This window comes from Zingiber officinale, chromosome 4B (genome assembly GCF_018446385.1).
Source record: "Zingiber officinale cultivar Zhangliang chromosome 4B, Zo_v1.1, whole genome shotgun sequence".
Taxonomy (NCBI): Eukaryota; Viridiplantae; Streptophyta; class Magnoliopsida; order Zingiberales; family Zingiberaceae; genus Zingiber; species Zingiber officinale.
In genome coordinates, this window is record NC_055993.1 from 121,586,383 (window position 1) to 121,603,836 (window position 17,454).

The window sequence follows — 17,454 nt, forward strand, 5'->3', positions numbered from 1 at the left end:
ATAATATAAAAATACAGGAAGGCGAATTGGCAAGCCAACTTCACACACGTATCCAAGACCTCTTCAATAGTCTCCACGCAATTGGACAAAAGGTGAAAAATTACGACGTCATCAGGTATGCACTCAATGCATTTCCGAGAAACACTTTGTGGGCATCCATGGTAGATGCTTACAAAGTGTATAAGGATCTTTCACAAATTAAATTAAATGAGTTATTTTTCGAATTTGAACTTCATGAACAAATTAATAGTGCTCGGGCAAAGAAAGGTATTGCACTACTTGTAGGGAAACTTGTGAACAAGAAGTCAAAGCCTAAGGCCCGATCGAACCTGAATCAAGGAGGAGTGAAAGGACTTAGGTTCAATTAAATATGTTTGGTTAAATATTTTTCTCAAAGTTAAAGTTTTATAATTACTCTCAAAATTAAATATTCTTTTAAGTTAAAATATCTTTTGTTAATTTTTTTTAGTTTCTTTTGGTTTAATTATTTTTGAAAAGAAAACCTAGCAATTTTTGAAAAAAAAAACAACTTTAAATATTTAAAAAAGAAAATTTAAATATTCCCATCTAAAAAAACAATGTTTGAAAAGGTTTTTTTAATTAAGCTTTCATGTACTTAACTAAGTTTTTTAAAAATATTTTCAAAGAGCTTTTGTCTCCACCTATTTAAAAAGAGTAATCCATCATCACAAGCTACAATAGTGTCTGACCAGGTACCATTAAGAACGGTCCTACAATATTCATGTCCTATTGGTTAAAGGGGCATGCGACTATTGAGATTTTTAGTGTGTATCGATGAATTAAATTTTGATGCTTTTAATAGGATAGATAAGTATTCATCCCTCGTTGAGGGTCCTCTTCTATTTTTTGTGCGCCCATTTATTTGATATTCTTTAGTGTCAATATCTAGCATGATTGATTTATTTGATATTCTCATTTATGTGTTAGTATACTGACATTTAAAAAACATGCACTTTAGCTTGTCTCGAATTTATAATTAGTACATAAATCACAATCATCAATTTTAAATATATAATTTTTTTTTTGGTCTTTTGTTAATAACTTTTTCTGTATATCTTATTGATATATATGAACGTAACATGAACGGTTAGAAACATATATGAGTTTCATTTCCAATAGAACCTAAACCGGAGGGGCATTTATTGGCTAGCTAGCTAGTTTTGTCATACTACTCTAGCTATAAATATAAATGAATGATAAATTATTTACTTTGATTATCGACAGCACAACCACTCGATATGAATAATTTGATTGTAGTAAAGGAAACTGAATGCTACCGTATACTATGAATTTGTAAGCAATTAATGATTCTTGTCATCGATCAGCTTAATTAAGTATCTACTTGCTCTGCTCTTTTATTAGTATTTTTAAAAGTTAAATTGCGTTGGAACAAAAAACGAAAGAAAAACAATTAATTAAAGAAATCTAATAGGCAATAACACATATCAATTGAAAAAATAAAATTAATACAAGGCATGGAATCTAATTAATTAATTAATTAATATGAAACAATATTATTGGCTAATATTTGTGATTTTGGACGAGAAGATTTAATTAAAATTTTCGAGACCCATCTCTAATTGGAATAGAGTCTATAGTTATTCAAATATAATAAATAATTATTATTTATAAAGTAAAAGATGATTCAGCTTATCCTCGCATCCTTCATCGTCAGCCTCCTCGTAGCGATAATGAAGAAAGTGTGTCATCATCACTAAAAAATATTATGGTTACGGAGAGAATGTGTCGTCATCTCTAGATAATAGTTTTTTAATTTTTTTTGTTTAAATATTTATGGTCTCCCACGCATCTTTAATGAAACTATATTGACTATATCATAAATTATTTTATATAAATTTACTTTAACTTAATTCTAATCTTGTAATATGTTTAATTTTTTATATTTCACTTACTGTTTATCGTTATCCTTACGTTCCATTTTCATATTCAACTGATGAAAAAAGATTTAAAATTTTGTTTTACGTTTCTATGGCATTGTAAAAGATTTTAAAACTGATCCTCCAGTTTTAAAACCTTCTCAGTGACTTTTTATCTAACGAGTGGAGCATCATCCACTTTTTTGTTTTGGTGTACGGGAGGTAAAAATTCAACTTTTCATAGTCCAGCACTTATGATTGATGTGTGCTAGAGGAGAAAGGATGAATAACATTCATGATTTTTTTACACTTTTTTAAAAATAAAGAATAACACAAAGGAAAGAAAGAAAAGAGAAACAATGCTAACAAAACCAACTTTTACTTGGTTCAGAGTCTATGACGACTCCTACTTCAAGTTTTGCGATCGTTGATTACTTTCGTTGGGAAATCACTATAATTTTGAAAAAACTTTACAAATCGCAGAATTATAAGTGCAAAACTTAATTATAGTAATTTAAAATTATTTTTTCTCGAAATTAGTGAAATACTATTTTATTTTTCTCCATCACTGTTAATCCAAGACCAAACCTTGGGACAAATCTACTTGTTTTTGTTGTGTGCTAGATTTATTCAATAAATGACCCATCAAGAAGGGTATAGCACTTCACGCCCTACCCTCTTCTCCGGTGAAGACTTCGGCTACTGGAAGAGTTGAATGGAGTACCACCTCAAGACACAAGTCGAGATGTGAATAATATCCAAACAAGCCTCGTCCTCCCTCTCGACGACATTGGAAAACCAGTATCATGCGAGCATTAGGGTCGAAATGTAGCTAGAGGGGGGTGAATAGCTCGTCGCACTCGTCTTTCTTGCTTCTTGGTGATGATATGTAGCGGAAAACACAAGAAACAAAAATATAACGCTAACACAAGGATTTACTTGGTATCCACCTCAAGAAGAGGTGACTAATCCAAGGATCCACACGCGACACACACTCCACTAAGTTAAAACCCTCCTTTACGGTAACTACCGAAGGCGGAGAAGTCTTTACAAACTCACACAACAAATAAGAAGTAAAGAAGAAGCAAGTACAAGTAAATCTTACAAGATCTTATACAATGAACTCTAGCTAGCTTCTTCTCTTGTTTGGGATGCCTCTTGACCTTAGAAGTGCAACAAACACCTTGCTTCAAGAAGTTTCAAAAACTGGCTGTGAGTGTGAAGGGAAATCCTAGAAAATCGATGCTGTCGCATGGAGAAGAAAGCCGAAGAAGACACCCAGAAAAACGCTAGCCAACGACTATAATCTGCGCAACGGTTGGATCCCAATCGATTGAATAGCTCTCAATTGATTGGGGAGGCTTCAGATCGATTGGTCGATCGATCCAGAGCGCCTCTGTGCTCTCTGGAAATCACTTGAATCGATTGCATGATCGATTCACAGCTTCTCGCGTGATTCCCAACTTCTGTTCGTGATTCTCAGCTTCCCAATCGATCACCCGATCGATTGGAGGCTCCCAATTGATCGGTTGATCGATTGGGAGTGCTTCTGTGCATCAACGATTCCTTTCCAATCGTTCGGTTGATCGATTAGGAGGAAGTTTTGCCGCGGGACTCACCCAATCGATCACCCGATCGATTGGGCATGAGTCAATCGATCGGGTGATCGATTGACTCAACTTGATTTGTCCTAATCAAGTCCTAAGTCCCTTAACAACCCAACATCCGATCAATCATGACCTATTGGGACACCATGACTAGCATTCGGTCACCCTCGACCTGCTAGGATTTCCTCACCAAGTGTCCGGTCAATCCCTTTGACCCACTTGGACTTTTTCTCCTCGTGCCAAGCGTCTAGTCAACCTTGACCCACTTGGACTTACCAACACTAGGTGTCCGATCCGCCTTAATCCACCTGGATTTCTCGTGCTTGGCTTTACTCACCAGCACTTTAACTTCTGCCTAGCTTCACGCACTAGGACTTCCCATCTACCTGGCTTCACTCACCAGGACTTTCACCTAGCTTTACCCACTAGGATTTTCATACTGCCTAGCTTCACTCACTAGGTCTTTCACCTGACTTCACTTATCAGGATTTTCCAACTACCTAGCTTCACTCACTAGGTCTTTCACCTGACTTCACTCACCAAGATTTCCCAACCGCCTGGTTTCACTCACCAGGAATTCCCAGTCAAGTATCCGGTCAACCTTGACCTACTTGACTCTTTCTCCTACCAATCTGGTCAAACCCTGATCAGAGGAGAATTGCTCCAGCAATCTCCCCAGTCGGACGATTGCACCTGCAATCTCCATGTTTTGTCAGTCTCCATGTATTGTCAAACATCAAAACCCAAACAACAAGACTCAAGCTTAAGCCAACTCAAGCTTAGTCAACCTTGACCTAAGGGATATTACACCAACAATCTCCCCCTTTTCAACGTAAACTTCTACTTAGTCTCTCTTAACCAATCCATCCTTGTTTTCATCATGAAAACTCCCCCTTAGTGTATACAAATGCATTTCAAGGGGTGAGAAATGGTTACTTAGACTAAAAATGATTTAAAATGCTGATATTAAGGTTTCCTAGCCAAAATCAGCATTCTCAATCGATTGAGGTTAGTTCCCTATCGATTGAACCCTGCTCAATCGATCCATGGATCGATTCAGGGTGTTTGAATCGATCAAAGGATCGATCTAGCGAGCTTCTTCTCACGAGAAAACCCCTCTCAATCGATCACTCGATCGATTGAGACCTCCAATCGATCGGGTGATCGATTGGAGCACTGAGTTTTTGAAATTCTATTTCAGTCAATTTCAGAAACTCCCCAAATATTCTACAAAAATCTAAAAATCATGAAAATTGGTGTAGACATTATTTAGGGTATATACTATCATTGAAAAATAGTTTTCTATGAAAATACTTCATATTTTCAAAGATTGGCGCAAACTTGAAAACTTATAAAAACTTCAATATTTTTTTCTAGTTTGTGTTTAACTTTTCAATGATGATTACTATCAAAAGATAGCCTTCATCAAGGTTCCCCAAAAACATTTTTAAATGATTTTCAAAACCAATATCCAACCATGTTCTTTGGGATCAATGCACATGACTTATACATTAGCTTTCCCAATGATTGGAATACACATAACTATGTGTTTTGATGAACTTAAAACTCAAAGGAATGCACTAAGTCAACATCTTGAGTTTTGTTCATTATCCTAACATATCACTTGTATCTAATATGTACTGAAACATATACAAGTCACCTTATAGGTCTTTGTGAGATGTAAAATTTGATTTTGCCCTAAACTAGGGATCATGCATATCTACCTAGGCAATTTGGGATTATGAGCATCCACCTAGGATGTTACTTGCTAGTAAATGTCATTATCCTTAATTGCAAAGGATTAAAATTAATGCATGATGTGCAATGGCATACATCAATATAAATGATTGTAAAAAAAAAAAACTATAACTACATGATGTATGTATGACATGACATGATATTTTTATATTTTTCATAATAAAACATGAATGTAAAATTTGATGTCATGACATATGATGGGCAAATAATCATGGCAAGTTAGCATAAATAAAATTTACCTAGATTACCTACCTAAGTGTTAGGTTTTTCGGGCCGCGAAAACTGCTTTTTCGCATCGCGGAAACCCCAAAACTCCCTAGCCAACGGATCTGTGCGAAGAAAAATTTTCGAAAAACTACGAGTAAGAGTTTCTTACCTAGATCTACACTTAGATCTACATGTTTAGAAAGTTACCCTTGATGCGATGCCCTTCGCAATCCCGCTCGTCCAACGGTTCGCCGGATCTCGAAGTTGTCAACGTAGACAACTCTCTATACGTATCCACATGAACAACTCAATGGAGGGAGAGCCTTAGAATGTGCTAGCACTCCAAAGGATCTCGGCAATGGTAGAGGAGGAGAGGGAGAGCTTGAGGAAGAAGAAGAAGTGAATGCACATGAATGAAAAATTCATTCCCAGTCATCCCCTTGAGTGGTCGGCCACATGAGTAACTCCCACTCATTTAATGTGGCCGGCCACATTAAATGTAAAGGAGGCTTGTAACCTCCATGAGGTGGCACACCATGATGATGTGGAGTAACATCATTGGTCCACTTAATGCCAAGTCACAAATGATGTGGCATAAAGTCAAGTCAAACTTGACTCTTCCTCTTCCTCTCAAGTCAAGTCAAACTTGACTTAATCTCTCTCATGGTTGATCTAATCCAACCATTTAATTCAAGCCAATTTAATATAATGAATCTAATTCATTTAATTAAATTGATTCAATGAGTCATAATCTAAATTAGACTCATCGAACACATGAATCAACTTGAGTCCAACTCAATTAGCCCAATTAGGATTACTCTTAATCCAATTTGATTCATCACATAAATATAATCTTCTTGGTTTATCATATGAACCTAATCTCCATCTAATTGTTATTAGTGTGTGACCCTATAGGTTCTTGTAACGTTGGCAATGACCCTAAACCCATTTAGGAGCATAAGTAATGAGCGGTATCTAGCAACACATCATTACTACCCGAGTTACAAGAATGTTGAGATCCAATATCACCTTGTGACTACTAATTGTGACTCCTCACAATATATGACAAGTGTCCTTTTATCCTAGACATCTAGATTGATCAATGTGAGGCATAGATCGTGTCATCCTCTAATCAATCTAAATCTTGAACTCCAAGTAGACTCACTCGATCAAATTAGCTCAATATCTCATATTGACTCATTTGGGCATAGCCATGCACTTCGTGGTCTCACTCTATCAAAAATATCGATGTCACTCCTGTCATATAGGAGGGATAGATCCCATCTACATCACTCACATCCCTCTGCATAATTTGTTACATACCCAGTAATCGCCTTTATAGTCCACCCAGTTACGAGTGACGTTTGACGAAACCAAAGTACATAACTCCTTATGTAGGAAACCATGGTGACTTCAGGTCTAAGGACTAATAGTCATACTAATAGCCACATGAGAAAGTATATGACACTCATATAACGATCCATGATACTTTCTCATGGCGGGTCATTCAGTATAATTCTCCAATGCATACACATGTGTTAACTTGATATCTCCATATCCATGACTTGTGAGATCAAGTCATCGAGTTGACCTACATGCTAGTATTATTGTATTAACATTGTCCCTGAATGTTAATACTCGACTAGGAATGATTTAGAGTAGTGTTCCCTATATCATCTCACTATCGATTCAACCAATCGATTGATATAGGTAAGAACCTTCTACTCAAGGACGTTATTATACTTAGTTTATTTGACACCAATACAAGTAAGTATAATAACCAAAAACAAATGCCTTTATTTATATAAGAATATAATATAACAAGTCCATAATACAATCATCAAATGATTGGCTCAAGGGCTCTAACTAACACTAAGATCCTTAAACCTTAGCTAATTAAAAATTGCATCCTAACTTGCCCTCACTTTCTCTAGAAAATGCCAGAACCTAACTTGGCATTTCTTTGTCCCATGATTAAATTGTGCCAATTTAAATTAAGCATAATTCCTCAAGATTGGGCACACTTTACTCTTCTAAAGAGTGAATAAATTTATATTAAGGCCTAGATTGAGCCTTACCTTCCTAAGAAAATACCCAAGTCTCAACTAGGTATTTCTTATGCTTTTCTCAATTGTGCCAATTTAATTTGAATTTCAATTCCTAAAGTTTGACACATTTTACTCTTTTTAAGAGTAAATGAAAAATCTATTCCATTTTCAAAGGTTAATAATAACCTTGAAAATGCCCTCCAAGTGTCAACTTCATCAAAGTTGGGTTAACTATCCTTCCAATTTGAGTTGACACTCTCTAATCCATCTAAGGGGTAGAGAAAATGCTCCTAGGAACCCAAAACCTATTTGTGCTGCTTGGATGCTCTAGGTACTTACTAGGGATAACTTCCCTAGATACCTTCCTAGTGACTTTGTTAGGCTTCTTAGAAGCCTTGGTCACTTTTTCTAGATCAATTCTAGGGATTGCTTCCCTTGTGAAATTCTTAGTGACTTTGTTAGACTCCTTAGAAGTCTTAGTCACATTTGTTGTTGCAAAGATACTCCTAGGGATAACTTCCCTTGTACCCTTGACTTGACTCCTAGACCTAGAGTTAGTCCCATAGTTATATGGAACCCTATGGTAAGAAGTTACATCCTTCTTAGCCTTAGGTTTATATCCCAAACCTCTACGGCCATTGGATGACTTTTGAACTCATAGGCTTAGGTTTTGCTCATTTTGGCGCTTAAGAAAATTTTCAATTCTCTTTAAAGTCTTTTCCATGTTATCAAGTTTTGACCTCAAAACTTGATTTTCTTTCCATAAATCCCTAGATTTTACTTTTTCATTTTGTCCTTGAGCATTTTTATTTTTAGGCTTATAGCTATGGCCCTTAGAATTTTTGCCTAAGTGGTTATTTACCTTCCTAACCTTATGAGAGGCAGTTTTAGCATGAAGAGCTACATGATTTTCATTAAGTCTATCATGCCTCCTATTTTTATGGTAAATAGTATTAAAATGATATAACCTTGAACTAACATGTTTTTTACCATTAGTCAAGGGAATGAGTTCAATAAATAATACCTTAGGTTTTGCCTTGAAAGGTCCCCCTTGACTTGTGCTTCCCCCCTTGACTTTGACCGTTTTCTTACCCTTTGGACATTGGCTCCGATAATGTCCTTTTTAATGACACAAGAAGCACACAATGTGCTCTTTTCTCTTCTTTGTTGTGAGGACGGTTTTCTTGGGCTTTTCCTTGCCCTTTGATGCCACTTGGCCCTTCTTCTTGGCCAATTTAGGACACTTACTCTTGTAGTGGTCATGCTCCCTACACTCAAAACATATAATGTGATTTTTATTTTTAATTGAAACATTTATACCTTCACATGTAGGGATGACATCTTCTCCTTTTGATCCGGAGGTAGAGGCTTCCTCTTGATCCGACAATGATGCTCCTCCAATATATTTGACTTGACTTGTGGATGTGGAAGCTTCTTCATCCTCTTCTCCTCTTGACTCGGATGTGGAGGCTTCTTTTTCTTCTTGATCTGGTGTCAACGAAGATCGCTCCCCCTCAATCCTAGAGGTGGAGGCTTCATCATCTTCATCTTGTACATGGAACAAAGAGTATGCTCCCCTCTTTGCCCTTTTCGTTGCATTCCTTTGAAGATGAAGCTTCTTAGACTTTTTCTTCGAAAGTTGAGAATATCTCAACTTCAGAGTCCTCTTCCTCTTGATCTTGATCCACGGAGTCGCCCTCTTTAGATTCTTCTTGATTTGGTACAGTGGAGGGGATCTCATGGATCGTTGTCAATTTGCTCCAAAGCTCCTTGGCATCTTTGAATTCTCCGACTTAAGCCAAAATATTGATTGACAATAAATTGACCAATAGCTTGGTCACTTTGTCATTTGCCTCGCTCCTTTGAATTTGCTTTTGGCTTCATTTGCTCTTCTTTAGGATCTTGCCTTTTGAATTCTTTGGAGCTTCGAAGCCTTCTATTAGAGCAAATCATTGCTTTATCTCTATCATAAGAAAATTTTTTATTCTTGATTTCCAAGAATCGAAACTCATGGATACATATGGTGGAGCACTCTCGTGTCAAATCTGAGTCCATCTCTGAATTTCATCTTGAAGTTGAGCTTTTTGAATCCTTTGACTTTGATGAAGTTGTTTCAACTTCTTCACCCAATAGCCTTGTTGCTCCTTCCGGCGATGATTCTGGTGAAGAGCAACCTTGCTCTGATACCACTTGTTAGGGTCGAAATGTAGCTAGAGGGGGGTGAATAGGTCGTTGCACTCGTCGTTGCTTGCTTCTTGGTGATGATATGCAGCGGAAAACATAAGAAATAAAAATACAACGCTAACATAAGGATTTACTTGATATCCACCTCAAGAAGAGGTGACTAATACAAGGATCCACATGCGACATACAATCCACTAAGCAAAACCCTCTTTACGGTAACTACCGAAGGCGAAGAAGCATTTACAAACTCACACAACAAACAAGAAGTAAAGAAGAAGCAAGTACAAGTAAATCTTACAAGATCTTATATAATGAACCCTAGCAAGCTTCTCCTCTTGTTTGGGATTCCTCTTGACCTTGGAAGTGCAACAAACACCTTACTCCAAGAAGCTTCAAGAATTGGCTGTGAGTGTGAAGAGAAACCCTAGAAAATCGTCGCTGCCGCGTGGAGAAGAAAGTCGAAGAAGAACATCCAGAAAAATGCTCACCAACGGCTATAACTTGTGCAACGATCAGATTTCAATCGATTGAATAGCTCTCAATTGATTGGGGAGGCTTCAGATCGATAGGTCGATCGGTCCAGAGCGCCTCTGTGCTATCTGGAAATCACTTGAATCGATTGCAAGATCGATTCACAGCTTCTCGCGTGATTCCCAACTTCTGTTCGCGATTCTCAGCTTCCCAATCGATCACCCGATCGATTGGGAGTGCTTCTATGCATCAGCGATTCCTTTCCAATCGTTCGGTTGATCGATTAGGAGGAAGTTTTACCGTGGGACTCACCCAATCGATCACCCGATCGATTGGGCATGAGTCAATCGATCGGGTGAACAATTGACTCAACTTGATTTGTCCTAATCAAGTCCTAAGTCCCTTAACAACCCAACATCTGATCAATCATGACCTGTTGGGACACCATGCCTAGCATCCGGTCACCCTCGACCTGTTAGGATTTCCTCACCAAGTGTCCGGTCAATCCCTTTGACCCACTTGGACTTTTTCTCCTCGTGCCAAGTGTCCAGTCAACCTTGACCCACTTGGACTTACCAACACCAGGTGTCCGATCTGCCTTGATCCACCTGGATTTCCCGTGCCTAGCTTTACTCACCAGAACTTTAACTTCTGCCTAGCTTCACTTACTAGGACTTCCCATCTGCCTGACTTCACTCACCAGGACTTTCACCTAACTTCACTCACTAGGATTTTCATACTGCCTAGCTTCACTCACTAGGTCTTTCACCTGGCTTCACTCACCAAGATTTCCCAACTTCCTAGCTTCACTCACTAGGTCTTTCACCTGGCTTCACTCACCAGGATTTCCCAACCGCCTGGTTTCACTTACCAGGAATTCCTAGTCAAGTATCCGGTCAACCTTGACCTAGTTGACTCTTCCTCCTACCAATCTGGTCAAACCCTGACCAGAGGGGAATTGCTCTAGCAATCTCCCCAGTCAGATGATTGCACGTGCAATCTTCATGCTTTGTCAGTCTCCATGTATTGTCAAACATCGAAACCCAAATAACAAGACTTAAGCTTGAGCCAACTCAAGCTTAGTCAAATTGGTCAACCTTGACCCAAGGGATATTGCACCAACAGCGAGAACCGAGACACAAATATAATGAAGAAGATCGAGGTAGACGCCAAAGCAACATGCACTCTACAATATAGACTAACCAAAGAAGAGCTGAACCGAGTTGTCCCATTTTCTAGCACGAAAGACTAATGGGAAAAGTTGATTGAGCTGCACAGGAAACTTCCGACATGAAGGTAAGCAAACATGATTTGATATTAAATAAAATTTATAATATAAAAATACAGGAAGATGAATCTGCAAGCCAACTTCATACACGCATCCAAGACCTCCTCAACAATCTCCATGCAATTGGACAAAAGGTGAAAAATTGCGACCTCGTCGGTATGCACTCAATGCATTTCCAAGGAACACTTTGTGGGCATCCATGGTAGATACTTACAAAGTGTATAAGGATCTTTCGTAAATTAAATTAGACGAGTTATTTTCCGAATTTGAACTTCATGAACAAATTAATACTACTCAGGCTGAGAAAGATATTGTGCTACTTACAGGGAAACTCGTGAACAAGAAGTCGAAGCCTAAGGCCCGACCGAATCTGAGTCCGAAGATGAATCAGACTTAGAAGAAGATGAAATCACCACGGAACTAGTTAAACTAGCTTGAAAATCACTTAAGAAGAAGAAGGTGGCTCAATTGAATACGAAAGCCAAGTTTGGAATTACCTGCTACGGCTGCAACAAGAAGGGACACTACAAGCCTGAATGTCCAAATTAGAAGCAAGGAAAATGTAAGGTGTTGAAGGCAACATGGTCTGAGTCATCGGAAGAATCGGGCGAAGAAGAACACGAGCAAGAAAACTTCGTTGCTCGACTAGCACAAGCGTATATTATCGAAACCGAGTCTGAGTCTGAAACTGGTGTGGAATCAGAAATTGAGTCCGAAAGAAGTCACGGATCCGTATCCATTTCCGAAGGGCCAAACCACTTTGTAAGTTCTCTATTCGCTGGTACTCAAATAGATGAATTACAAAATTTAATTGAATACTTGTTAAGAAAATTGGCTAAATCCAATCTCCGGGTTAAGTCACTCCAAAAGGAGGTAACAACCCTTAAGGAAGTGACTAATTCGAGTTCTTTGACTGAACAAATTTAAGAAGGAACCTCAACTCAAGTCCAACAACTTGAGGAAGAGAATTCCAATTTGAAAAGCCAAGTAAAGAAACTTAAGACACGTTGGAACAGTTCACCTTGGGTTCCAAGAACCTTGATCTGATTCTTGAAAAATAAAGGGTCGTATACAACCGAACCGGACTTGGAAACAAGGCTAGAAATCGATTCAATTCTTACTTGTCTTTAGTGAATCGATCAACTAATAACCTAGTACAAGCATGGGTCCCCAAGTCTAACTTGATTAATCAAGTCAGATTTGATTAATATTGGATTCCCAAGGATCCAATCTATTACCTTGATAGACCTTATTGAGACTATGATTCAAGGGAGTCAATAGAAAGACCATCTTTATAAATAAACCTGATTGATGCTTGATTTACTGTTTTTCTCTTACGCATGCTTAGATTAAGATAGATAAGAACTTAGGCTTGATATATACTTGACTAGTTAACCTAGGATTTTCAGAAAGAAAATTAAATATTCAATTTCTTTAAAAGGTTTTGTCTAAAAGTGGTTGATGATCCAATACCCAAGAAGGCCTAGTATCTCGCTAGAGCTTGGAAGCTAATTATTAAAATAAATATTTAATTGACTAACTATTAAATCTTAGTTTAACTCAAATATAAATCAATCTTAGATTTAAATTTTAATTAAAGATTAAAATTAACCATCTCATAAAACTTATATAAACTTCCTTGATTAAAACTCTAGAAAAGGGTGAGATGGACCTATGTTTAAAATAAAAGGTAGTTAACTCAAATTAATTAAACTCAATCCAATTAAGTTAACTCAAATTAATTCAATTAACTGAAGTCATCTTAATTAATTTCAAAAGCTTAATTAATTTCAAAAAATTTCAAATTATTAATTAATTTTAAAAGTATAATTAATTTTAAATTATTAATTAATTCAAAGGTATAATTAATTTCAAATTATTAATTAATTTTAAAAGTATAGTTAATTTTAAATTCTTAAGTATAATTAATTTCAAATTTTAAATAATTTCAAAAGAATAATTAATCCTAATAATTTTAAATTCTTAAGTATAATTAATTTCAAATTGTTAAGTATAATTAATTTCAAATTCTTAATCAATTTAAAAATAATAATTAATCCTAATAATTTCAAAAATATAATTAATTTAATTATTTTTCAATACATAAATTTCAAAATTAAAACTCAGTTATTCTTTGAATCAAAATTTAAACTTAAAAAATTAAATTTAATCTATTTTGATTAAATTATTCTTCTTAGACATAAATATCTTTCAGAATTCTCAATCTCACATCAACTCATAAGTTTAACATATTTGATAACTTAGAAAGGATGAGATGAAAAATTAGAAAAATAAATAATTACTTTTTATCTTATTTTATTTGCTTGGACTTTAGGACCCTCAAAACTTAAAAAATATTTATATTGTTTTGGCATTAATCAAGGAGGAGTGAAAGGACTTAAGTTGAATTAAATATGTTTGGTTAAATATTTTCTCAAAATTAAAATTTTATAATTACTCTCAAAATTAAATATTCTTTTAAGTTAAAGTATTTTTTTGTTAATTTTTTTAGTTTCTTTTCGTTTAATTATTTTTAAAAGAAAACTTAACTATTTTTTAAAAAAAAAACTTCAAATATTTGAAAAAGAAAATTTAAATATTCCCATCTAAAAAAATCAGTGTTTGAAAAGGTTTTTTTAATTAAGCTTTCATGTACTTAGTTAAGTTTTTTAAAAATATTTTCAAAAAGCTTCTGCCTTTACTTATTTAGAAAAGTAATCCATCGTCACAAGCTAGAATCGTCTCTGACCGAGTGTCATTGGGAACGGTCCTATAATATTCATGCCCTATTGGTCAAAGGGACATGCGACTATTGAGATTTTCAGTGTGTCAGTCGGTCGATGAGTTATATTTTAATGCTTTTAATATGATAGATAAGTATTCATCAATCGCTGGGGTCCTCTTCTATTTTTTGTGCATCCATTTATTTGATATTCTTTAATGTCGATATCTAGCGTGATTGATTTATTTGATATTCTCATTTATGTGTTATTATACTGACATTTAAAAAACATGCATTTTAGCTTGTCTCGAATTTATAATTACTACATAAATCACAATCATCAATTTTAAATATATAATTTTTTTTGGTCTTTTGTTAATAACTTTTTCTGTATATCTTATCGATATATATGAACGTAACATGAACGGTTAGAAGCATATATGAGTTTCATTTCCTATAGAACCTAAACCTGAGGGCATTTATTGGCTAGCTAGCTAGTTTTGTCATACTACTCTAGCTATAAATCAATGATAAATTATTTACTTTGATTATCGACAGCACAACCACTCGATATGAATAATTTGATTGTAGTAAAGGAAACTGAATGCTATCGTATACTATGAATTTGTAAGCAATTAATGATTCTTGAAACTGTATTTTAAATTTACCTCCTCCTATATATCCTCATCTATAAATAGATGGGAGTGGCATGATACTCTAAACAAGCGATCACTTGAGTGAATTAGTGAGTGATATATCCGTAGCTAGCTTAACCATGGCTGCCCTTGTCACGCTCTCTGCTGCTGCTGTCCTCCTCGGACTCCTCCTGCCTTCCGCCATGGCCAACAACAACGTTCTCTATCGCGGCGACAAGCTGTTCCCCGGCGAATCCCTCACCGAAGGGACCTATGAATTCATCATGCAGGACCACTGCATGCTCGTCCTCAAAGACAACGGCAATGAAGTGTGGTCCTTCCAAGGCAACGGCCGAGGCTGCTACGCCTTCTTCGATACCGACGGCTACTTCCGCATCGTAGATGAGATTGGCCAAAATTCCAATTTCAACAGCTTCCCCGGCTCCATCCTCGTCCTGCAGCGCGACGGCCACGTCGTCATCTACAGCAGGCCTGTATGGATTATCCCTGAGGGTGAACCCACGAACAGGAAGATCGCCATGGTGACTAAAAATTAGTTGGCTTCACCACTGTCGTAAGTTAACCATGCATGGATCGCTAGCTATTAAATAAAACAGAATCAAAGGTAGCGAGGCATAAATAATTAGCGATATGCATGCATGCATGGTACGTCGCCTCGTTTTTATGTTTTTATGTTGTACGTACTTTCTGGTAAGTTGGTTTCCATCAGCTTAATTAAGTATCTACTTGCTCTGCTCTTTTATTAGTATGTTTAAAAGTTAAATTGCGTTGAAAAAACGAAACAAAAACAATTAATTAAAGAAATCTAATAGGCAATAACACATATCAATTGAAAAAATAAAATTAATACAAGGCATGGAATCTAATTAATTAATTAATATGAAACAATATTATTGGCTAATATTTGTGATTTTGGACGAGAAGATTTAATTAAAATTTTAGAGACCATCTCTAATTGGAATAGCGTGGATAGTTATTCAAATATAATAAATAATTATTATTTATAAAATAAAAGATGATTTCGTTCATCCTAGTATCCTTCATCATCAGCCTCCTCGTAGCGATAATGAAGATAGTGTGTCATCATCACTAAAAAAAATATTTTAATCATGGAAATAGTGTGTCATCATCTCGAGATAATAGGTTTTTAATTTTTTTGTTTAAAAATAGAGAATAATGCAGCGAAAAGAAAGAAAAGAGAAACAATGCTAACAAGACCGAGTTTTACTTGGTTCGGAGCGTATGACGACTCTTACTCCATGGTCTGTCATCCTTGATCACTTTCATTGGGAAATCACTATAATTTTAAAATTTTTTTACAAATTGTAGAATTATAAGTTCAGAACTTAATTACAGTAATTTAAAATTATACTAACAACATGTAATTCTTAAAGTAAAACTTTTGGTCGTCGAAGCAGCATTACGGTTTCATTGAATCATCTTTAAAGCAACACGCAAGAGAAAGATCGTGAAGATGAGTTGTATCGAAGCATCTGCTCGTGGTCTCCATTTATGGACTGTTGAAGGCACCTTCAACCCCGTTGAAGGCACCTTCAACCTCATTGAAGGTGCCTCTAGCTTGGATTTCTATCCTCAAATCCACAGTATCGATAAGCCTCGCTTTCTGCAAACTTCATCTATTCGAAGGCGCCTTCCATCCCAGCTCCAAGTCGCTTTCAGACTCTTGGAGGGCGCCTTCGAGCCTCTCCGCGTGGGCTTTCAACCAAACCTCCTGAGGCCCCTCCAACAGCCCCGGAGGCACCTTAAACACTGTCCATCCGAGCCTTTTATATGCTTTTCTCTCCCTGCAAAATACGTTAGTCCAAAATATCAAACATATCATACAAAACAAAATTAGCACAATAAAATATAAATGATAAATTATTTGACAATCTCCGAACTGTCCAGTTCTAACTTTTAGATTTTCCGGAAACCCTAGGTCTAACTGACGCCTATTGTTCCCTCAACGGGGAACGCATCCTCACCTATGTTGGTAGCATGGAGCACCAGATGATCGAACCTAAGTTTTGATTATGGTAAAGGGTCAAAAGTTAGGGTTACTTGTTGTCTAACAAAGCTAAATGAGCTTGTAGGAAAGTCCTAAGTGTTCTTAGGTAAAAGTCCTAGTGGATGCTAGGCAGGTGAAAAACCCTAGGGGCAGATAACTCTAGGTCTTAGGGGAGGTAACCCTAGGTGGTGGAAAGTCCTAACTGCGGTTAGGCAAGGTGAACTCTTGGCGGGTCGAGCACTTTAGGCGAAATCCTAGAGTCGGGGACTCTAGGTGAAAATCCTAGTGATCGTGGAGCAGGTGGAAGTCTGGACGGGTCTTGGAGTGGACGTTTTGTTGGGATTTTCGAGCCACAAAAACCGCTTTTTGCATTGCAAAAACCCCGAAATCCTATGCCACGGATCCGTGTGAAGTTCTAAAATTTTACGTGTACATGTTTTCTAACCTAGATCTACATGTTAAGAGTTATACCTTTGATGCGAAGCCCTTCGCTTATCCCACTCATCCAAAAAGATGCCGGATCTCAAGGGTGTCAAGTGAACACCCCTCTATGTGTATCCACACGAACGATTAGGTGGAGAAGAAATCTTAGAGTGTGCTAGCACTC

General features: G+C 36.6%; 1 protein-coding gene across 1 annotated transcript; it reads left to right on the forward strand.

Moving 5' to 3' along the window:
* The first annotated feature begins 14,958 nt into the window (after positions 1–14,958).
* LOC121978615 (mannose-specific lectin-like) lies at positions 14,959–15,375 on the forward strand. Its single transcript, XM_042530937.1, has one exon. The coding sequence runs from the start codon at positions 14,959–14,961 to the stop codon at positions 15,373–15,375; it is 417 nt and encodes a 138-aa protein (XP_042386871.1).
* The last annotated feature ends 2,079 nt before the right edge of the window (positions 15,376–17,454 follow it).

Bases quoted from the DNA above. Each gene is read 5' to 3' on its own strand.
- LOC121978615 (XM_042530937.1), top strand. From the start codon at position 14,959: ATGGCTGCCCTTGTCACGCTCTCTGCTGCTGCTGTCCTCCTCGGACTC.